Genomic DNA, 23,213 nt, shown 5'->3' on the forward strand with positions numbered 1-23,213 from the left:
CTCGGGGCCTGGGCGCTGTCTCTGAGCTTTTGTGCTCAAGGCTGGCGCTCTACCACGTGAGCCACAGCGCCACTTCCAGTTCAATGCTGATTCACTGGAGATCAGAGTCTCACGGACTTTGCTGCCGGGGCTGGCTTTGAACCGTGATCCTCACCTCCTGAGTAGCTAGGATGACAGGTATGAGCCACCAGTGCCCGGCTAAGCAATATATATATATATATATATAATATATATATATATATATATATTTCCAGAACAGGCTCAGATGTCCGTGAGTTCTGGAGCTTTCCGTGGTCTGGCTTGTGAACGTTGTGTCTGCCTCCTCCAGCTGGGCCTACGGGCAGAAGGGGAGCGAGCCGGAGCCCACCGGGGGAATGGCTGAGCCGGCTTCTCTTCCTTCTCTCCCTTCCCAGAGGTGTTGAGCAGCACAGCCGAGAGGGAGCAGTATAAATTACTCTGCCCGGACAACACTTGGAAGCCAGTCCACGAATAAAAGCAGTGTTCACCTAGCCAGGGTCCCTTCTCGGGCTGTGGTGGCCCGGACTGAGGACGGCAGGGAGGACGCCATCTGGCAAATTCTCCGACAGGCACAGGTAGACCCACCTACAGCTCTTTCTCAGGTGCTCAACCCTTTGAGCCATGCACCCAGTCCTGTGTGTGTGCGTCTCTCTGTGTGTGTGTGTGTGTGTTGGTCCTGGGGCTTGAACTCAGGACCTCAGCACTGTCCCTGAGCTACCACTTGAGCCACAGCGCCACTTCCGGCTTTTTCTGTGTACGTGGTGCTGAGGAATCGAACCCAGGGCTTCGGGCATTGCTAGGCGAGCGCTCTACGAGCTACACTCCCAGCCTGTCCTCCCCCCTCCCACCCCCGCCCCCCCCCCCCCCGTCCCCTTTGGTACCATAATTCTATTTCAACTTAGGAAACGTTTGGAAAAAACAAGTCGTCCGCATTCAAGCTCTTCAGCTCCCCGTTGGGCGGAAAGATCAAGTGTTCAAGGATTCCACCATTGGGTTTTTGAGAGTGCCCCCAATGATGGATGCTAAGCTGTACCTGGGATCTGGCCACGTCCTTGCGGTCCAGAACCTGAAAGAAAGTAAGTGGACCCTGCTGGGCGAGGGGTCAGAGGTGGGGGAGTCTTCTTTGCAGTGGGGTCCTTTCTAAAGGGGGAGGTAACTTCTCCGTCTCGTGGTTACCAGCAGGTGTGTGTGTGTGTGTGTGTGTGTGTGTGTGTGTGCGTGCGTGTGCCACTGTGTTCTGCTTGGCTATTACTCTACGTACCTATCCCATCTCTATTTGCCTGTGAGTGAGAAATAAAAGCCACGGGCCCGAGTTGGGCACCGGTGGCTCACGCCCGTCAGTCAACCTACTCAAGGAGGTCTGAGCTCTGAGGATCACGGTTCAAAGCCAGCCTGGGCAGGAAAGTCTGTGAGTCTCCGATCTTTAATCAAACCACCACAAAGCTGAAAGTGTAGCTGTAGCTCAAGTGGTAGAGTGCTGGCTTTGAGTAAAGTAAATGAAAAGAAAAGAAAAACAGGGCTAGGAATATGGCCTAGTGGCAAGAGAGCTTGCTTTGTACACACGAGGCCCTGGGTTCGATTCCCCAGCACCACATATATAGAAAACGGCCAGAAGTGGCGCTGTGGTTCAAGTGGTAGAGTGCTAGCCTTGAGCAAAAAGAAGCCAGGGACAGTGCTCAGGCCCTGAGTCCAAGCCCCAGGACTGGCAAAAATAAAATAAAATAACAGAAAAGAAAAACAGCCCAGAGACAACACCCAGGCCCTGCGTTGGACTGGCAACAAAGAAAGATTCTTCTCAATTCCATGCCCATCCCCTCCCCACCCCCCTTTTTATTCCAGTCCTGGGGTTTGAACTCGGGGTCTGGGCACTGTTGGTTCGTGTGTTTTTTTCCTGGATTGGCAGTGGCTGCTCTATTCCCATCTCGGAGCAGCAACCTAGACTCGGAGGAAGGCAGAGATAGGCCCAAGTCAACCACGCCCGCGTGTTCCAGGTAAAGCATGGGGGGTTCGGGGGTTCTGGGCTCACCCGTGGCCTCGTCCGTCTCCCCAGAGGAGGAAGAAGTAGCAGCTCGAAGGTCCCGGGTTGCTTGGTGTGCGGTGGGGACGGACGAACTGCGCAAGTGTGAGCGCTGGAGTGGCGTGAGCCAGGGCCGCGTGACCTGCGCCTCGGCCCCCACCACGGAAGACTGCCTGGCCAGCATCCTGGTAGGTGGGCTGTGTCCCCCCCACCCCCCGAGGGTGGGGGACCAGGGACTGGGGCTCCAGGCATCTGCCTGGGGTGAGCTCAGCAGGAAGGGCCATTGGGGGTGTTGGGGTACCACGTGAGAGAGAGAGAGAGAGAGAGAGAGAGAGAGAGAGAGAGAGAGAGAGAGAGAGAGAGAGAGAGAGAGAGGAGACCGTTTGGACGGTGGCTTCATCTACACCGCGGGCAAGTGTGGGTTGGTGCCCGTCCTGGCTGAGAACCAGCGTAAGTGGACTTGGCTTCCTCTGTGGAGGCGGCTGGGTCAATGGAGGGTTGGGGGTGGGGATGGGGATGGAGACCCACGGGGGGGAGGTTAAGATGGCTGGCTCTGTTCACACAAGAGACTGGAGGCAAGGATGGAACAGATGGATCCACATTCTCACACACACACACACACACACACACACACACACACACACACACACAGATGTCCCAGTAAATCCCAGTATCTAAGCACATGTTTCACTCTTGTCCTTTGCAGAAACCCCAAAGAGTAACGGGTCCGATTGTGTGACTCGACCCCCCCGAAGGTAAGTTACCATCAGTTCCCTTGCATGGTCAAGAACAAGTTCTTAAAAGTTGGGCGCTGGATGGCTCACGCCTGTCCTCCTAGCTACTCAGGAGGCTGAGATCGGAGGATGGCGGTTCAAAGCCAGCCCGGGCAGGAAAGTCCGTGAGACTCTTTATCTCCAACGAACCGCCAAAAACCAGAAGTGGCGCCGTGGCTCAAGTGGTAGAGCGCTAGCCTGGAGCTGAAGAGCTCAGGGACAGTGCTCAGGCACTGAGTTCAAGCCCCACCCTCTCCTTCGGTCTATGTAATAACATTTGGGGTGAATTATTTGGGGTATTGTACCCGGCGCTGCTTCTAGAACGCTTTTGGCCCGTTGGAGACAGCCTTATCTTCCACGCGCCAGACTTGCCCGAGGTTGACTTGCTCTTCTGTCCCGTTCCTCAAGGGTACCTCGCTGTGGCATTAGTCAGGAAAGAAAACACTGAAATTACCTGGAAGTCTCTGGAAGGCAAGAAGTCCTGCCACACCGCCGTGGGCAGGACGGCAGGCTGGAACATTCCCATAGGCCTGCTCTTCAACCAGACAGGCTCCTGCAGGTTTGGTAAGGAGGCCTACGGATCCTGAAGGGCGCCCATCCTGTGCTCTGGAACCTTCCGGAAGGGAGAGGGGAGGGGGCTTGCAGGCTGACAGGGGGCCCTTTGGATATGAGCAGGTCGTCTCTGTATCATCCTAGCCAGCCACTAGGAGACGGAGATCTGAGGATCAGGGTTCGAAGCCCACCCAGGCAGGAGAGTCCCTGAATCTATTTGTTTTTTTCCTCCCCTCAGTCATGAGGTTTGAACGAGGAGCCTGGGCACTATTCCTGAGCTCTTTGGCTCAAGGCTAGCTTGCGCTCTATCACTTCCATTTTTTTCTGGTGGTTCATTGGAGATAAGGGTCTCATGAACTTTTTGGCCCCAGCTGGCTTTGAACCGTGATCCTCAGATCTCAGCCTCCTGAGTAGCTAGGAAGACAGGCGTGAGCCACCAGTGCCTGACTCCGTGAGCACTAGCCTTGAGCAAAAGACAAAAGAAGAAGAAGAAGAAGAAGAATCAGGGACAAAACCCACACTCCTGAGTTTAAGCCCCAAGGCTGGCCCAAAAGAAAGAAAGAAATCAGATCCTGCATTCGATGTGCAGTCTGCTCTTCCGCAGGGCTCAACCTGACCCTCCACTGAGCGTGCAGGTCAGGACGACTCTGAGAGAGTTGTGCAGTCACAACTCCCCTCAGCCTTTGCTGTCCCGTTGGTGTCTGTCATCGGAACCCTTTCTGATTTCTGGTAGGTTCTGTTGATCATCACAAGCCGCTCCAGTGAGCGGTTCCGTGCTAGGACCCCCGGGGCAATATCCGGAACTGAACTCCATCGACACGGATGGACCGACAGGCCCGATGGCTGGGTTAGGGAGGCCCTTCCTCTTCATTGTTTCCTTGCTTCCAGGTGAATTCTTCAGCCAAAGCTGTGCCCCTGGGTCCGACCCCACGTCCAGTCTCTGTGCTCTGTGCGTCGGGGACGAGATGGGCGAGCACAAGTGCGCATCCAACAGCAGCGAGCGATATTTCGGCTACACGGGGGCTTTGAGGTGAGCGGAGGCCGGAACGTTCCCAGCCTAAGGCCTGGGCCTTCATCCTCGGGACTATTGGGGATTCCGTGGTTCTCAGGGATTTTGTTTTAAAGCTGTAAACCTGTAAGACATGATATGTGTGACATAGATATATAGTTTATATAACCCATAAAGCATATTAAATATATAGTATAATTATAAATAATAAGTAATACAATATATACAAACACACTCACATATATATATATATTTATACGTATATATGAGAGAATGTGTGTGCTTGTCTTTCCTTTTTGGCATGGTAATATTAACATTTCCACTACTCTGATTGATTTGCGAAAACAAAAGCAAATTAAAAGGAATTTTGTCTCTGGTACTGGGGTTTGGGCTCAGGGCCTGAGCACTGTCCCTGAGCTTCTTTTTGCTCAAGGCTAGCGCTCTGCCACGTGAGCCACAGCGCCACTTCCGGCTTTTTCTGTGTATGTGGTGCTGAGGAATCGAACCCAGGGCTTCATGCGTGCTAGGCAAGCGCTCTACCACTGAGCCACCTTCCCAGCCCCTAATCTTATTATTTTGAAATCTTTGAATTCCTGGAACTATTTTCATTGTTTAGAGGTTTAGTCACATGTCACAGTTTTTGAGATGCATCTAGAAAATCTTCCACCCCCCCAGAAGTCTAATCATTTCTCTTTGTCTTGTGATTTTTTTCCTTTTCTTTTTTCTCGTGGATATATTCTAGGTGCCTGGTGGAGAAGGCAGGAGACGTGGCATTCGTGAAAGATTCTACTATCTTCCAGAATGCTGAAGGTATTCTGTTTCTTTTTTTTTCCTTTCAAAGTAATTTGTAGCTCCACGACATACCCATATTCAAAAGTCACGATCTTCAGACCTTCTGGTAAAGTTGGACCCTTTGGAATGAAAATAATTCAAATAATCTTTACCTTGGCAGGCAACTCTTGGGGATGTTGCTGCAAACATTTCACACTTGACCTCAGAGTCAGCTGATTAGACTCTGAGAAATTCCTCTCAGGATGGGTCTACAACACAGAGATGACTTTTGCATTTCGATTAGGGTTCTGTCCCCTCACTTAATTATGTGCATGCAAACATTCCAGAATCTGAAGAAGAAAAAAAAATGCTGAGTCCAAAATGATTCTAGTCCCAAGCACATTTTTTATTGTTGTGTGTGTGCGTGTGTGTGTGTGTGTGTGTGTGTGTGTGTGTGTGTGTGTGCTGGTTCTAAAGGCTTGAATTTAGGTCCTGGGCTTTTAAGTCCTGGGTGCTGTCCCTGAGCTCTTCAGCTCAAGGCTGGCGCTCTACCACTTGAGCCACAGCGCCACTTTGGGTTTTTCTGGTGGTTTCATTGGAGATCAGAGAGTCTCACGGACTTTCCTGCCCCAGGCTGGCTTTGAACTGTGATCCTCCAATCGCAGCCTCCTGAGTAGCTAGGATGACAAGGTCACCTCCGTGGTGGGTGCCAGCTTCCTTCTCTCGCCAGGGAAGAACACGGCAGCGTGGGCTAGTGACCTGAAACTCGAGGACTACGAGCTCCTGTGTCTGGACGGCTCCCGGAAGCCTGTGACGGAGGCTCGAAGCTGCCATCTGGCAATGGCCCCAAACCATGGCGTCGTGTCTCGGACAGACAAGGTCGCCATCGCTGAGCAAGTGCTGCTGCAGCAACAGGTACGGAATCGTGATCGCTGGCATTGTTGCTTTTTGGGGGGGGATGGGGAGGTTTGAACTCGGCCTGGGTTGGTCAGCCCCAAGAGCTTTTATGAGTAAAGTTAGTGCTCGACCTCTTGAGCCACAGCTCCATGTCTGGCTTAAAAAAAATTATTATTAATATTCTTGTTGGTAATTGGAGATAAGAATCTCACGGGCTTTCCTGCCCAGGCTGGCTTTGAACCGTGATCCTCAGACCTCAGCCTCCTGAGTAGCTAGGATGACAGGCGTGAGCCATCGGTGTACATTTTTTGTTCAGGCTTTATTTTTATTTATATATATACATACATACACATATACATATATGTGTATATGTGTACATATAATGTAATATATAATATACACATAGACACACACCTATATAGTTCTTTTCTCTCTCGCTCTTTCTTTCTTTCCTTCTTTCTCCTTCCTTCCTTCTTTCCTCCTCTCTTTCCCTCCCTCCCCCTTCCTTCCTTCCTTCCTTCCTTCCTTTCTCCCTTTCTTTCTTCCTTTCTTTCTTTCTTTCTTTCTTTCTTTCTTTCTTTCTTTCTTTCTTTCTTCCGTCCTTCCTTCCTTCCTTTCTCTCTCCCTCTTCTTTCTTTCTATCTTTCCTTTTCCTTCCTTCCTTCCTTCCTTTCTTTCTTTCTTTCTTTTCCTTTCTTTCTTTCTTTCTTTCTTCCTTCCTTCCTTTCTTTCTTTCTTTCTTTCTTTCTTTCTTTCTCTCTTTCTTCCCTTCTTCCTTTCTCTCTCACTCTTCTTTCTTTCTATCTTTCCCCTTCCTTCCTTCCTTCCTTCCTTCCTTCCTTTCTTTCTTTCTTTCTTTCTTTCTTTCTTTCTTTCTTCCTTCCTTCCTTCCTTCCTTCCTTTCTTTCTTTCTTTCTTTCTTTCTTTCTTTCTTTCTTTCTTTCTTCCCTTCTTCCTTTCTCTCTCACTCTTCTTTCTTTCTATCTTTCCCCTTCCTTCCTTCCTTCCTTCCTTCCTTCCTTTCTTTCTTTCTTTCTTTCTTTCTTTCTTTCTTTCTTTCTTTCTTTCTTTCTTTCTTTCTTTCTTCCTTCCTTCCTTCCTTCCTTCCTTTCTTTCTTTCTTTCTTTCTTTCTTTCTTTCTTTCTTTCTTTCTTTCTTTTTCTTCCTTCCTTCCTTCCTTCCTTCCTTTCTTTCTTGTACTGGGGCTCAAACCCAGGATGCTGTACTTGCTAGGCAAGCATTTTGCCACTGAGCTCCATCGCAGCCCTGAACTGGGCCGTCCAAGCCCCATGATTCGTTTTAAAACTTCTCCAAGCAGATCCGGCACGGAAGAACTACCACGACTTCATCGCCACACAACGCTGTCCAGTCTCGGTTGCGCCTTCACTTTGTCGTCTTGTCTTTCTATCCCAGGCTGAGTTTGGGAGACATGGACCCAAGTGCCCGGGTGAGTTCTGCCTGTTCCAGTCTGAAACGAAAAACCTCCTGTTCAACGACAACACGGAGTGCCTGGCCCAACTCCAGGGGAAAACGACCTACCAGAAATTCCTCGGCCACGAGTACGTCACGGCCACGGCCACGCTGACCCAATGCACGACCTCCCGTAAGTGAAGCCCGGCCGAGGGGAAGGTCAAGGGGAAGGTGACAGGTGCAGGTCGAAGTTGGGGGAGCGAGGCAAATACGGGAGAACCCATCTCAAGCCAGGAAAATAGTTGATTCGTTGATGAATCATTTTATGGTGGATCCCGTCGTGGAGTTTGAGCTCCGGGCCTCGTGTTCCAAAGGCTGGCTGGCGCTCGACCATTTGAGCCACGGCTCCCGTCCTGCTTTTTTTTGTGGTGGTTCACCGGAGAAGGACGGTCTCCTAGGCTTTTCAGCCCGGGCTGGCTTTGAACCGCGATCCTCAGATCTCAGCCTCCCGAGCAGCTAGGATGACAGGCGGGAGCCGCCGGCGCCCGGCTTCCCGGTGGCATTTTGGGGGGAGGGGGGCGGGGGGCTGGGATTGTGGCTTAGTGGCGGAGTGTTTTTCCAGCATGGGTGAGGCTCTGGGTTCCATTCCTCAGCACCACGTAGACCACAGCAACCAGTCATTAAGTAAAAAATATTTTAAAAAAAAAATAATAAGTAGTATTTGAAATACAAAGTCTCCTTGTCACAAGAAGCAACTGAACTTAAAAAACAAAAAACCACTTAACAGGAAGAAGAACCTTCTCTCTCTCTCTCTCTCTCTCTCTCTCGCCCATATTTAAACTAAGGACTATATTTAACTAAGGATTCTTTTTTTAACATTTTATTTATTTTTCTTTCTTTTTTTTCCCCCCCTTCTACTATGGACTTAAAACAATTTCTTTTTTTTAAAATTTATTTATTGCCAGTCCCGGGGCTTGTACTCAGGGCCTGGGCGCTGTCCCTGAGCTCAAGGCCGGCGCTCTACCGCTTGAGCCACAGCGCCACTTCTGGCTTTTTCTGAGTAGTTTATTAGAGGTAAGAGTCTCACAGACTTTTTTTTTTTTTTTTTTGGCCCGGGCTGGCTTCGAACCACCGTCCTCAGATCTCAGCCTCCTGAGTAGCTAGGATGACAGGCGGGGGGGCCACCGGCGCCCCCTTAACGATTCTTTAAACAAAGGGCGTTTCCCCCCCCCCAAAAGATCAGCTACTTACAAACAAACGCACAAACAACGTTGGCGATTTTCTGTACTAGTCCGTAAATACATACCGGATTAAAAAGGAAGGTGATGCGTTTTAGAAATGCTTTATATATAATATATATATATATTTTTAAATTACATACATATATTCTTCCAGAAGGATCTATAACTTCCACTCTGCAGATACCGCTAAACAGGGCCAAGCAGAGTAGCGCATGCCTATAATCCCAGCCCTAGGGAGGCAGAGGTAGGAAGATCCTGAGTTCTAGGCCCACCTGGGCCTACATACAGAGTGAGGCCTCGCCCCCCGGCACCCGGCTCCCCCCTTTCTGGTTGGTGAGTTTCTCATGGTTTTCTGCACACCTCCACGTGTGAACCTGCTGCTCTGTGATTTCCCACAGCACTCCTGGATGCCTGTGCCTTCCTGGAGAAGTAAAACTGCCACACACACAAAAAAAAGATCACCCCGACTGCCCCCCCACCTCCCCCCCAGGAGCCTGCACCCCTGATTGCGACATGTGCTGGGCCCCGGCACCCCAAATGAGGGTGAGCTCCGCCCACGCCGTCCATCCCCTCCATCTTCCTGTTGTCCCTTCGGAGAAGGAATTAATAAAAATACATGAGAACCATCGTTGGGGTGTCTGTCCTTATTGTGGGGTGTGTGTGTGTGTGTGTGTGTGTGCACGTGTGTGTCAGTATCGGGGGGCCGGGGCTTGAACTCAGGGCCTGGGAACTATCATTTAAGCTCTTCACCCCGGAACCCCCTGCAAAGGGGGGCGCCTTGGACGCGGGCGCGCTTACACCTGGGTGGAACGGTTTGGGGGTCCTCCGGAGGAATCGGGGGCGCAGGTGGGTGGGCGGACGGGTCCAGGGGGGGCCCCGGCCCCTGCACGCCGCGTCCACGATCCAGGAGAGGAGGCCGCCCAGGCCGCAGTGGGCTATGGCGATGGCCCTGGTGACCTGCAGGGCGGTGTCCAGCGCCCCGCGGTGGCTCCCGCAGTCCCGCAGCCGGCCAGCAGGGGGCAGCGCGGCGGACAGGAGCAGGGCCACGTTGTACGGGGCCCACAGGAGCAGGAAGACGAGCAGGAGGAGGGAGGCCAGGCGGGAGAGGGCGTCCTGCGGGGCCCGGGAGGGGACACGGCACTGCCACACGGCCAGCGGGACGGCCAGGGTGGCCAGGTTGGTCTTCCCAGCCAGGAGGTATCTCCACCAGGTCTCGGCCGTGGGTGCAAAGGGGGGTTGGCTCCACGCACAGCCCCCCGCGTGCCCCTCCCGCGGGGACGTGGAGAAGGCCAGCTCGGGCAGGTGGAGCAGCAGGGCCAGTCCCCACGCGAGGACGCTGGCCAGGGTCTTCCCCGCCGCGGAGTCCAGGCCCGGGGGGGGCCCACGCGCGTGGACGCACGCCCGGTGGCTCTGCAGGACGAGCAGCAGCAGGAAGAAGACCTTGCCACCCACGGCCACGGCGTGACAGCCCGCGGCCAGCCGGCAGGCCACGGACTCCCGTGGCGTGGCCCCGGAGATCGGGTGGGCCCAGAAGGGCAGGGGGAGCAAGAAGCCCACGCCGGCCACGGCCCAGTGCGCCAGGTAGACGTTCCCCGCGTGGGCGAGCCCCCGGTGCCTCGCCAGGGCCCAGGCCGCGGCCGCCGGGTCCAGCAGGCCCGTCACGCACACGAGCGAGAAGAGCCACTGCGTCTGCCGGGCCGACAGCACGCTGGCGGGGGCGCAGGGCTCCGGGGGGGCCGGGGCCGTCGCGTTCGCCACCTCGTCGTGGATCAGGACGTCGTAGTCATCGTCCGGGGCCAGCGTGGAACCGGCCATCGGCAGGCCTCCCTGGGGAGAAGCGACGGCGGTGTCATCATCACCCCCCCCCCCCCCCCCCGGGGGAAACAAGACGGGAACCAGACCGGCTGGAATGCCTGTCAGCCTAGCGACTCGGGAGGCTGCGATCGGAGGATGGTGGTTCGAAGCCAACCTGGGCGGGAAAGCCCGTGAGACGCTTATATCCCATTAAATATATCTATATCTATATGTATTATATATATATAACTATCACCTACATAGCTATATAACTATATATATAACTATATCACCTACATAGCTATATAACTATATCTATATAACTACATCACCTACATAGCTATATAACCATATCTATATAACTACATCACCTACATAGCTATATAACTATATCTATATAACTGTATCACCTACATAGCTATATAACTATATATATAGCTATATATAATAATTATAATTACATGTAACTATGATGATATGATCATATCATTCTATGTGATTATAATTAAATGATTGAAGTCATGTGATTACAATACACAATATGGTATTTACCATATTATTATATGTCTATATCACTATATATTATTTATATTAATATATTATTGTATAAATCATGTTATACATGTAAATATATAATTATATAACAATTCATATTCATCTATTATTATATTTAAACAGCGTGTCATACATTGCACAGCTAAATAACTACACAGTTTAATTATAAAATGTATAAAAATGTCTATTATATAATTATATAACATATAGTGTAATATAATGCTATTATAATGTAACATATAATAATTATATATAGCATAACATATGGTTATATAATGTCATAGATAACACTATATACTATATAATGGCATATAATTACCTATTATTATTACTACTACTGCTATTATATTTTTTCACCAGGACCGATGCTCTGGGCCTGACCTCTGTCTCTCTTAGCTTTTCCACTCAAGGCTGCTGCTCAACCGTTTGAGTCACCGCTCCACTTCTGGCTTTTGGGCGGCTCGTCGGAGATAAGAATCTCCCGGACTCTTCCCATCCAGGCTGACTTTGAACTGTGATCCTCAGATCTCAGCTTCCTGGGTAGCAAGGTGGCCCGCCTTTCTTTTGATTTCTTGATGGCAGTAGGATTTGAACTCGGGGCTTTGTGCCTGCCCAGGCAAGGGCTCTGCCCCTCGAGCCACGCCCCCTCCCCCTCCCCCCCCCCCCAGCTATCCTGATGCCTGATTTTAACCAGAGCAGATCTGCCTCTTAGGAGCTTGAACACGAAACTTACCCCCCCCCCCTTTTGTGTGTGTGTGTGTGTGTCCCAGATTACAAGTGTGAGCCACCAGTTATACCAACACACACACACACACACACACACACACACACCCCTCAGAGAATAAACACTACTGTAACAGGTTTCCACTTCCCCCGGGAGGAGGAGGACGGTGACCAAGCATCTCCCTTGAGGGACAGTGTCCCAGGCAGTAACCGAGACGGGGGGGGGGGGTGACAATGTCTCCCCCTTAGTTCTCTCCGCGGGAACCCAGATCTAAGTAAACACGCCGTCGGACACAACTCCCGTGACCACCGGCTCCACAGAAATCACACTGCGGATTGTCTACGCGTTTCACGAGTGGGCTCACCCCGAAATTGGCTCCCAGGGTCTGGCTGAGATCCACTCTTCTTCCAAGGTCGGTGAATAATGGTTGCTAAAGTGAAACCAACCGGGAGAGAGAGAGAGAGAGAGAGAGAGAGAGAGAGAGAGAGAGAGAGAGAGACGGACGGACAGACGGACGGTCTCCACAGAAGCCCACGGCTGACTCACCCCTGGAAAGTCCGTCCCGGCCTCTTGGCTCAACCATCCAGAGGAGTGGTGGGAACCCAGCATGGTGGGGGGGGGGTGGGGGGGAGGTGGGGTTCTCTGTGTCCGATCCTGATGCCTCCCCCCAGTTTCCTCAAGATTTCCCCCGGTGCCTCTGTGGGAAGAAAGAAGCTGGTGACTTCTGCAGAGCGATCACCCCACTCTCCTCCTGTCAGTCCCCCTTGGAATCCTCCCCCCCTCCCCCCCCCCCAAGCCTCTGAGACGGACTGAGCTCCGCCCCTGTCTGCTTGGATACCCCGCCTTGGGTTTCCCTTGTAGCCGGAGGGACAGTGCCCTCCCCACCCCCACCCCACCCCCCAGATAAGAGGTTGCTCAAGGACTGCTGCTCCCAGAGATAGGAGGGGGGTGGGGTGACGTCAGGCGGTGACAGACACCCAGTTCTGGCCGTTGTCACTCATTTCCTGAATTAGGACGGGGGGCCCCGGGAAACCTGCCTGATGGACTGCGGAGAGGCTGGTGTACAAAGAATGGGCTTTCGGTGTGCGTGTGTGTGTGTGCGTGTGTGTGTGTGTGTGTGTGTGTGTGTGTGTCCTGGGTCTTGAATTCAGGGCTTCTGTACTATCCCTGAGCTTGCTTTCTTTTTCTTCCCTCCCTCAGCGCCACGTTGCAGCCTTTGTTTGTTTGTTTGTTTGTTTGTTTATTTGGTGCTTGATTGGAGATCAGAGTCTCATGAACTTTCCTGCAACCCCCCCCACTGGCTTGGAGCCAACCCCCCCCCCACTGGCTTGGAGCCAACCCCCCCGCCCCCCGCCACTGGCTTGGAGCCATTGATCCTCAGAGCTCAGCCTCCTGGAGTCGCTAGCGCGACAGGTGTGAGTTCAAGGCCCACTACCTACCAAAAAGGAAAACAAAAACCAACCAACCAAAAACAAAGCTGGACGTGGAGGTGGGTGTGGTTCAGGCAGCCGAGCTTCCGACGGTCAAGCCAAGCAGGTTCACAAAGCCCCCAGGTTCAGCAAGACCCGGGACTGGCACCAAGATGAAAACAAATGAAATAAAAAAACAACAAGAAGAAACAAAAAGGGAACTAGGAAGGGAAAAATAAACAGGCAAACACGTGATTGGGCAGTTCTGGCAGCCAGGGCAGAAAAGAGGAATGGGGGCTGAGTGTCTGCGTGTGTGTGCGTGTGTGTGTGTGTGTGTGTGTGTGTGTGTGTGTGTGTGTGTATTTGGGAACCTGGCCCGCAGCGACTTCCCAGCCTCTTCTGTCGTGGTGTGGGAGGGGGGCGGTCCTCGGGCCCTGGGAAGCCCTGTCAGCCCCGGGGTGCTGGTCACAGCCCGAGGTCAGGTTCCCACTGTGGCCTTTCCCCGAGGTCTCTCTGCCTCCCACAGCTGGCGCCTTGGAGTCATCCCAGGACACCAGGCATGGTGGGTGGGTGGGTGAGTGGGTGGCACCGTGGCTTGGTCCTGGCTGGGAAGAAGTCGTTGAATCGAGTCTCACCCACCGGGCACAGGTGCCCCCGGAAGACATCTTGGGTTCCCCGCATCACAGAGTCCCCACGAATGAATGTCCACGTTCCCAAAGCGGGGCCGGGGCGGCAGGGGGTGGGGGGTGGGGTGGGGTGGGTGGGGGAGTGGGGGGGGGGGCGCTGGACACAGACAAACAAAACAAAAGGCATTGCTCTGTAAATTCAGGGTCACCCCGAGTTCCCACGTTCAGCATGACTTGATTTGGACTTGATTCCCGCCTGGTCCTGGGGCTTGAACTCAGGGCCTGCGCACTACTGTCCCTGAGCTTCTTGTGCTTCATTCAAATGAAGGACTATCTTTAACTAAGGATTCTTTTCTTTTAAAAAAATAGTTTTCTTTCTCTCTCTCTCTCTTTTTTTCTTAAGCAGGCACTGGGGGCTCGTGCCCGTCATCCTAGCTACTCAGGAGGCTGAGATCTGAGGATCGCGGTTCAAAACCAGCCGGGAGAGGAAAGTCCGTGAGACTCTTATCTCCAATGAACCACCAAGAAAACTGGAAGTCGAGCTATGGTTCAAAGTGGCCCAGTACAGCCTGGGGGGGGGGGCAGGGCTGGGAATATATACGGCCTAGTGGCAAGAGCGCTCGCCTCGTATACATGAAGGCCTGGGTTCGATTCCCCAGCACCGCATATGTAGAAAACGGCCAGAGGGGGCGCTGTGGCTCAAGCGGCAGAGTGCTAGCCTTGAGCAAAAAGGAAGCCAGGGACAGTGCTCAGGCCCTGAGTTCAAGCCCCATGACTGACACCCCCCCCCTCCAAAAATTAGTACTTAAAAAAAATTACAAAACGTATTTTCTTGCAAAGAATTTGCAGCCTTCCGTAGACAAGCACGGCTAAGCAGGGCCGAGCAGCCTAGAACCTAGAACCCCAGCACTGGGGAGGCTGGAGTAGGACAGGCCCGTGAGTTAGAACTCGTCTCACTTTCAAAGTGTGTGTGCGCGTGCGCGTGCGTGCGTGCAAACTGCGGATGTCTTCGGAATGCCCGAGACTGCGCAATTTTCAACAGCTTTTTGGGGCCAGGGTAAGGCCATTCCGCTTCCTGCTGACAGCAGCACTGGTCTGGTGTCCCAGTCACAATGTGAGAAAAACCCACGAGGACAGCCCCTACCGCCGCCTCTTCACCCCTCGGTGACGCTCCCGTAGATTTCCTCTTGTTGTTTTTCTTGAGGCTGGTTCTGGGCCTTGAACTCAGGGCCTGAGCACTGTCCCTGGCTTCTTTTTTGCTCAAGGCTAGCACTCTGCCACCTGAGCCACAGCGCCACTTCTGGCCGTTTTCTGTATAGGTGGTGCTGGGGAATCGAACCTAGGGCCTCATGGCCACTAGGCCATATCCCCAGCCCCTGGCTAGATTCTTTTTTAAGAAAAAAAAAGAAAATCACTTCCAAACTTGAGTCACAGAAATGGTTGCCTCTTTGTGCGCCACCCTAATCACAAAACGTCCACCGTTGCTCTATGTTTTATTCTTTATTGTCATTACAAAGGTGAGGTCCAGAGGAGTTACAATTCTACGAGTCAGTGAAAGAGTACCTTTCTTTTTGGGGACCGTGTCCCCCCACCCCTCACTCTCTCCCAGTTTTTCCCTCCCATCCCCACCCACAAGTTGTACAGTTCATTTTCTATATTGTGTCTAGTGAGGACCAAAAAAAAAATATTTTGAACCTTCCTGTTTCCGTTCTCTGGAATTCATTTTAATAAACATTATTTTCTATGGTCGGAGGCGCCTTGGGGTTCCTCTCTGAAGAGTAGCCTGCGTTGGGCTCACTGTGTGTGAATGCCTAGAGTCCTGTATAAATGATCACGTCCCAGTGTATTTTAGCTCTGGCTTCTGCACAGAAGAGAAAACACGGCGCCGATTGCCTCTCTGAGCCTGGCTCACCTGGCTTCACGTGATTTGTTCGAGGTCCCTCCATCATCCCTGCAAATGACATGATCTCCGTCTTTCTAACGGCCGTGCGAAATTCCACGAAGACAATAAAATTATTTTTTTAAAGACCCCAAAAGACAAGTGGGAGGCGGGTGGCCCCCGCCTGTTGTCCCAGCTACGCAGGAGGCTGAGCTTTGAGGATGGCGGTTCAAAGCCAGGGAGGAAAGTCTCTATGAGACTCTTATCTCCATTGAACCGCCGGAAAACCAGAAATAGCGCTGTGACTCGAAGTGGTCGAGAACTAGCCTTGGGGGAAAAGGCTCTGAGACAGCTCCCAGGCCCTGAGTTCAAGACCCCAGACTGATGAAACACAACAAAATGAAACAAAGAAGTAAAACAACAACAACAAAAAAAAACACCGAGTCATAGATACAACTCAGTCAAAAATCACACGCCAACCAGAATCCCGGTCATAAACCAACAGAGATTTCCTGCTGTTCTCCGGTAGATCGGGTGTACAGTGAGCTTGCGTGGTCAGGGATGTCTCTGTGGAAGATGGAACAGTGTCTGCAGAGGTGTTTGGCAATGTGCTTCTGGAAGAACACCAAGACATACCTCCGGAACTTCTCCCCCACGAAGGCGTAGATGATGGGGTTGATACAGCAGTGCATCATCCCCAGAGTCTCCGACCCCTGCATCGCCCGGTCCATCCTTCTCGAGCTGTCGCAGTTATCCAGGTCAAAGAAGGCTGGAAACGTGTACAGGAGAAGAACAATCGTATAGGGGGCCCAGAACAAGAAGTAGGCCACCATGATGACGAAGATCAGCCTCACGGCCCTGTGTCTCTTCTTCTCGTTCCGACACCGCAGCAGCGTGTGGAGGATGCCCGAGTAACAGATGACCATGACCAGCAGGGGCAGGACGAGGCCCACCAGGAGCACCGTGAACGCCTGGAAGTTCCTCCACAGCTGGTACTGGCTGCGTGGGAAATGGGGACTGCACGTGTGTCGAGAAAGCTCTTGCTGGGTCCGGGCGAACAGGGCGCGTGGCAGAGACAACAATGCACTCAGCAGCCAGGTGGCCGCGCTGATGGCCACGCCGGCTGTCACCGTCCGGGCCTTGAGGGCGAACACGGCGTGGACGATCGCCAGGTACCGATCGACGGTCAGGAGGACGATGAAGAAGACGCCCGAGAAGAAGCCCAGCGTGTAGACCCCCGTCAGCAACTGGCACGCCACGTGGCCGAAAGACCACTGGAAGGTCACGTAGTGAGCCCAGAAGGGCAGCACGAGGAGGAAGAGGAGGTCGGAGACGGCCAGGTTGAGCAGGTAGATGTCGGTCATGCTCCTCAGCTTCTTGCAGTGGATCAGGGTCAGCACCACCAGCGTGTTCCCCAGCACGCCGCACACGAACACCAGGGCGTAGAGGGGGGGGAGGAGCCGGGCTCCCACCCGCCTCACGTCCGCTTTGTGGCACGGCTCTAAGGCGCTGTAATCGATGTCGTAGTATTCGGTCGTGTTCGGGAACAGATCGTCATCCATCTTGCCGGACCCTGAGAAGAAGGAGGAATCCTATGTCATCGAATTGTTGAGAGAGAGAGAGAGAGAAAAAAATAGTCAGTGGTCCTCCTTGAATGCAAACTACTTTAAAAGGTCTCTGATATATAGATGACTATCGATCAGTTGTTTATTTGGGGGTACGTGTGCTGGTCTTGGGGCTTGAACTTAAGGCCCAGGCCCAGTTCCAGAGCTCTTTTTTTCTTTTTAATTTGCTCAAGGCTGTCACTTTACCGCGTTGAGTCACAGCCCCACTTCCAGTTTTCTGGTGATTCATTGGAGATAAGAAGCTCAAAAGACTTTTCCTGCCCGGGCTGGCTTTGAACCATCATCCTCAGATCTCAATCTCCCCGTGTGGGTAGCTAGGATGACAGCGGCTCCTGGCTGGACGTCCCGTTTTCTGTAGGAATGTCGGGGTACATCAAGCACGGTGTCATTGTTGGGCTGTAGCCGCCCGGGGTCAGCCCACAAGACAGGAAAGAGTGGGAGGGAACAGCAAGAGCCCCAGGGGCCCCCAAAATGAGTCACTCTCTTCTGAGCTTCACACCTCTTCATTCCTGACATCCTCCAAGTGACCTCAAAAGGTAGGTGTGGTTGGTTTTCTTACAGACAAGAAGAGCTCTCAAGAGGCACAGAGAGAGCAAGGAACTTGCCTTGAGGCGCCCAGCCAAGACCCAAGTAACTGGTGTTCCCTGTGACTGTGAACAACTACTAAGACTAACAGACGCTCTTCTGTCTCGCCCATCTGGTAACAGAACTAAGGAACAGAGCCGGGTACCAGTGGTCCACACCTGTCATCCTAGCCAATCAGGAAGCTGAGATCTGAGGGTCACGGTTCAAAGCCAACCCCGGGCAGGAACGTTTATGAGATTCTGATCTCCTACTCACCAGTTAGAAAAAAAAAGAAAGAAAGAAAGAAAGGGGGAAGGGAAAGCCAGAAACGAAGATGTGGCTCAAGTGGTAGAGCAAGAAAAGCAAACGGCAAGAGCGCAAGGTCCTGAGTTCAAGCCCCGGGATTAGCAACAACATAAAACAACAACAACGAGAAGCAACCGCCCCTCAAAAAAAGATCAAATGGTCAACTTCCACGGTTGTTGATCTACCACCGCAGGTACACACCGGAGAGAGTCGGAGTAGCGGTCTTGATAGCCAGCTGGCCACGACCAGTTGTTCCAGTCCGACTGACCACGATTTCTCTCATTTCTTAAATCCTTGGAGGTTGCAGATTCTTGATCGCCTATATTGGGCAGCTTAGAGAAACACCCAGAGCCAGGGCGGGGGGGTGGGGAGAGAAATCTCACCCTCAAATGCTGAAAGAATTATACACTAACAGCAGAAAGGATCGCATGTTTGTAACTCAATATAAAGTCTGGACAATTTTGAGGCTTCCTACTTTTTGTGCGTGAGGTGGGGTGAGGAGAAAATTTAAAAAAAGAGAAGCAGGCTTAGTCTCAACGCACGATCAGAGACACCCTGGCCCTCCTACACTGGAAGCTCATCTCTGGTGAGATTTCAGCTAAGATTTAACAGTCTCTCTTTGAGCTTTTTCTTTTTGAGAACTGAGAATGATTTGCTTGTTCTAAATATACTGCCATTAGCTGCGCGCCCGTCATCCTAGCTTCTCCGGAGAAGCTGAGATCTGAGGATCACGGTTCAAAGCCGGCCAGGGTAGGAAAGTCCGCGAGACTCTGATCGCCAGTGAAACCACCGGAAAACCAGAAGTAGAGCTATGGCTCAAATGGTAGAGTGCTTAGCCTTGAGCAAAAGAAACTCAAGGACAGCACCCAGGTCCTAGAGTTGGAGCCCCAAAGACAGACAGACGACAGACAGACAGACAGACAGACAGACAGACACACACACACACACACACACTCTGTTCTGTTTTCCATCTTTCATTTACAGTCTAAAGTCTGAGCTGCCTGGCGCCTGTCATCCTAGTTACTCAGGAGGCTGAGATCTGAGGATTGCGGTTTGAAGCCAGCCCGGGGAAGAAAAGTCCCCGTGAGAGACTCTTATCTCCAGTGAACCACTCGAAAGCTGGAAGCGGCGCTGTGGCTCAAGTGGCAGAGGGCTAGCCTTGAGCAAAAGAAGCTCAGGGACAGTGCCCAGGCCCCGAGTTCAAGCCCCAGGACTAACAAAAATAAATACATACATAAAGTCTGATCTCCTTCTCTTAAAGATATATGAGTATATATATATATAGAGAGAGAGAGAGATAGATTTTTTTTTCTCCACGAACACCTGATGTTTCTAGGTGTTTCCCTTGGGGAGTTTCCTGCTCAATCTTTTACTCATCGCAGAAACTGAGCTAACAGGGCAGCTGAAAGATGCACTTACCATCGCGTTTCCTGTTCGGTGGAACCGATGTCTCAGCCCTTCTGGCCAGCTGCACAGTGGTGCAAATCAAACATATAGACAGGATAGAGTAGGAAGCAGAGTGTCTCTAAGGAGGGGTGGAGTTTAAGGGCCCTGGAGGGGCGGGGGGGGGGGAAGAAATCAGAAAATAGTTCTTCTTTTAAAGTTATGTTTAAGATGGCCCAGTGCCGGTGGCTCCTGCCGGCTTGTCATCCTAGCTGCTCAGGAGGAGGCTGGGATCTGATGATTGTAGTTCAAAGCCAGCCCAGGCAGGAAAGTTCAAGAGACTCTTATCTCCAATTTACCAGAAGAAGAAGAAGAAGAAGAAGAAGAAGAAGAAGAAGAAGAAGAAGAAGAAGAAGAAGAAGAAGAAGAAGAAGAAGAAGAAGAAGAAGAAGAAGAAGACGACACAAGTAGAGGTGTGGTTTAAGTGGCAGAGTGCCAGTTTTGAATGGAACAGCTCAGGGACAGCACTGAGGCTCTAAGTTCAAGTCCCAGGACTGGCACACACACAGATGTAGAGGTAGAAGAGAAAAAATGATCCACATTTCGTCAAGAAACTCCATTTGAGGGGCTGGGAGTGGGGCTCGGTAGTAGAGCATTTGCCTCGCATGCATGAAGCCCTGGGTTCGAGTCCTCAGCACCACATGCACAGAAAAAGCCAGAAGTGGCGCTGTGGCTCAGGTGGCAGAGTGCTAGCCTTGAGCAAAAAGAAGCCAGGGACAGTGCTCAGGCCCTGAGTTCAAACCCCAGGACTGGCAAAAACAAACAAAAAGAAACTTCATTTGAATGAAGGAAATTGCAGTGTGAAAGGGAAATGGTTGGTGTCAGTGTTAAGGGAGGAAAAGAATATTCGAACAGCTACTCTCAATTAAAGTCTGTCTCTCACACCAATATTCTTACTTCCCCAAAAGCTCTAGAAAGGGAACTTGACATGTTAGCCTGGCTTCCTGCTGGGTGAGTAATATTCTCAATAAAGACTACAATACTTTCGTTTTCCAAAAACATTTAATGCTTAGGTATTCAAGATTTTCCTTGTGGCAAAGGTTAAAACCTGGGTTAGATAACAACACCGGCTTCCCCTAACACCCACATTTAGCCAAATCACCCACACAATCGACATCAAACTTAGTCACTCATCCAACAATCCTCTCTTAGTCCTTTTTTTTTTTTTATTTTGCCCGTCTTAGGGCTCGAACTCAGGGCCCGGGCGCTGTCCATGAGCTTCTCTTGCTCAAGGCTAGCGCTCTACCGCTTGAGCCACAGCGCCGCTTCTGGTTTCTTGGTGTGCTTCATTGATTGTAAGAGTCTCACGGGCCTGGGAAGGTGGCTTAGGGGTAGAGCGCTCGCCTAGCACGCATGAAGCCCTGGGTTCGAGTCCTCAGTACCACATAGATAGAAAAAGCCACAAGTGGCGCTGTGGCTCAAGTGGCAGAGCGCTAGCCTTGAGCAAAAAGAAGCTCAGGGATAGCGCCCAGGCCCTGAGTTCAAGCCCCAGGACTGGCCAAAAAGAAAAGAAGAGCCTCACAGACTTTCCTGCCCAGGAAACCTTCTGCTTTCAGTCTCGTGAGTAAGTGAGCCACAGGGACTCGGCTAGATCTAGGGTTTGTTTTGGGGTGGTTTTTTTGGGGGGGGGGGATTTGTTTTTGCCCCTGTGCTTCGTGACTGTCTTCAGGCTAGCCGAGGCCCGGGCTCACCCCCAGAGGGCACTGTGAAGCAAGGCTGGAGGCTGAGTCAGTCACCCGAGGGCTGACAACTAAGGATCAACCCGCCCCCCCTCCACCCCATCCCACCCCCGCCCGCCCACCTTTCTGAGTTTCCACTTCCTCATCTGTCCAGGGAGGCGCTGGCTTTGGGACTTTCCTCCCTCTTTTAACTCTACCCGGCTAGGTGGGGTTGGAAACGTCCACCCTGGTACGAACCGTAAGGAAACACGGCTTACCATCCGCCTGTCTGTCTCTCTGTCTGTCTGTCTCTGTGGTTTGAAGTTTGGGGCGTGCCGCTTCTCCAGCGTGTCTGCCTGTGCTCGCGGCTCTGCTTCTCGCGTGGATCGTGGGTTCATACCCCCCCCCCCCAAAGAAAGGATCACTCCCGTCATTGTAGATCTGAAGGTCGTGGTTCAAAGTTAGCCTGGACGGGGCTGGGGATACGGCCTGGTGGAAAAGTGCTCGCCTCGTATACATGGCAGCCCTGGGTTCGATTCCCCAGCACCACATATACAGAAAATGGCCAGAAGCGGCGCCGTGGCTCAGGTGGCAGAGTGCTAGCCTTGAGCAAAAAGAAGCCAGGAACAGTGCTCAGGCCCTGAGTTCAAGCCCCAGGACTGGCCACAAAAACAAAACAAATAAACAAAGCTAGCCTGGGCAGGAGAGTTTGGGAGACTCATATTTCCAATGAACCATCCTTCCCCCCAACCCCCCCCCAAAAGCTGGAAGTGTAGCAGTAGAGTGGTAACCTTTTTTTTAATTTAATTTTTTTTTTTGTCAGTCATGGGGCTTGAACTCGGGGCCTGGGCTCTGTCCCTAAGCTCTTTTGTTCAAGGCTAGAGCTCTACCACGTAGAACCAGTGTTTTCCGGTGGTTCACTGGAGATAAGAGTCTCATGGACTTTCCTGCCAGGGCTGGCTTCAAACCGCAATCCTCAGATCTCAGCCTCCTGTGTAGCTAGGAATGACGGGCCTGGCTTCGTTGTTGTGCTTGAGCTCAGTTCACAAGTCCTTCCCATGCATTTTCCTTTCTTTTTTTTCCCTTCCTTCCTTCCTCCCTCTCTTTCTTCCTTTAATTTCATATTAAAAAAAATATATACATGTTTGGCAAGCACTCTACCACTGAGCCACATTGCCAGCCTTCTTTCTCTTTTTCCCTTCTTTCTTCCCTTCTCTCCCTCTATAATATATATCTTTATATATATAATATTGTATATATAGAGATTTCTTTCAGAGCGGCGCAGAGACCTGGGGCTAATGCAATCCACAAAAGGTGCAGGCCAGAGCTCTCTCTGCGTCTCTGTGTATCACAGGGCGTTACCGAAGACGCCTGTGGTTGTCTCGGAAATCAGGTTCCTAGTGCCCTAAGCTCAAGGGCAGAAAGAGGTGTGAAGTCGACTGCCTTTCTAAGAAAACCACGGACACCTGGGCTCAGACACCTCCCTCTGGAGGTGACAGAGAGCCGATGATAGAATCAGCCCCGTGCTCCACCCGCCCCCCCCCCGCCTCAACCCCTTCCCCCCCCACCCCCGCCTCAACCCCTTCCCACCACAGTCTTTCCCAGTGGTCCCGTTATAGGCTTGGATAGGCTTGATGGGATGCCCATCATGGGGGGGGGGGCTGGCCAAAGGGAAGTCCCGCCTCCTTGCTCCAGTAGGATCCCCCCCGAAGGGGGCAGGAGAGAGAGATGAAGCATTGGCTAATGTGGTTAGCACTTGTGGGATCCTACTTCTGGGAAGGGGAGGTGGCGAGGTGACCCCGATGTTTAGGAAATGACAAGCTGGAAGTTGAAGAGAAATGGCACGTGCTTAAGAGGTGGCAGGAGGCAGGGATCTGTCAGGGAGCAACACTGAAGGGGTTATGGTGGGGACCAGGAGGAGAAAGATACAGGTACCCCTTAA

The 23,213-nt window shown here is 51.9% G+C and overlaps 2 protein-coding genes across 2 annotated transcripts; one reads left to right on the forward strand and one right to left on the reverse strand.

Moving 5' to 3' along the window:
• Positions 1-265: 265 nt before the first annotated feature.
• On the forward strand, positions 266-9,142 carry Ltf (lactotransferrin). Its single transcript, XM_048334457.1, is given in 14 exon segments — positions 266-293; positions 414-502; positions 504-593; positions 921-969; positions 972-1,094; positions 2,069-2,223; positions 2,407-2,485; positions 2,742-2,785; positions 3,213-3,372; positions 4,249-4,390; positions 5,112-5,179; positions 5,871-6,055; positions 7,451-7,640; positions 9,087-9,142. Coding segments are annotated over 14 exon segments (1,437 nt in total). The 3' UTR covers positions 9,122-9,142.
• Positions 9,143-16,118: 6,976 nt separating this feature from the next.
• On the reverse strand, positions 16,119-17,237 carry LOC125342292 (C-C chemokine receptor type 5-like). Its single transcript, XM_048334417.1, has one exon. It carries the CDS (start codon positions 17,235-17,237, stop codon positions 16,167-16,169), a length of 1,071 nt encoding a protein of 356 aa, XP_048190374.1. The 3' UTR covers positions 16,119-16,166.
• Positions 17,238-23,213: the final 5,976 nt, after the last annotated feature.

The sequence above is a fragment of the Perognathus longimembris genome, chromosome 26 (assembly GCF_023159225.1).
Source record: "Perognathus longimembris pacificus isolate PPM17 chromosome 26, ASM2315922v1, whole genome shotgun sequence".
Classification (NCBI taxonomy): Eukaryota; Metazoa; Chordata; class Mammalia; order Rodentia; family Heteromyidae; genus Perognathus; species Perognathus longimembris.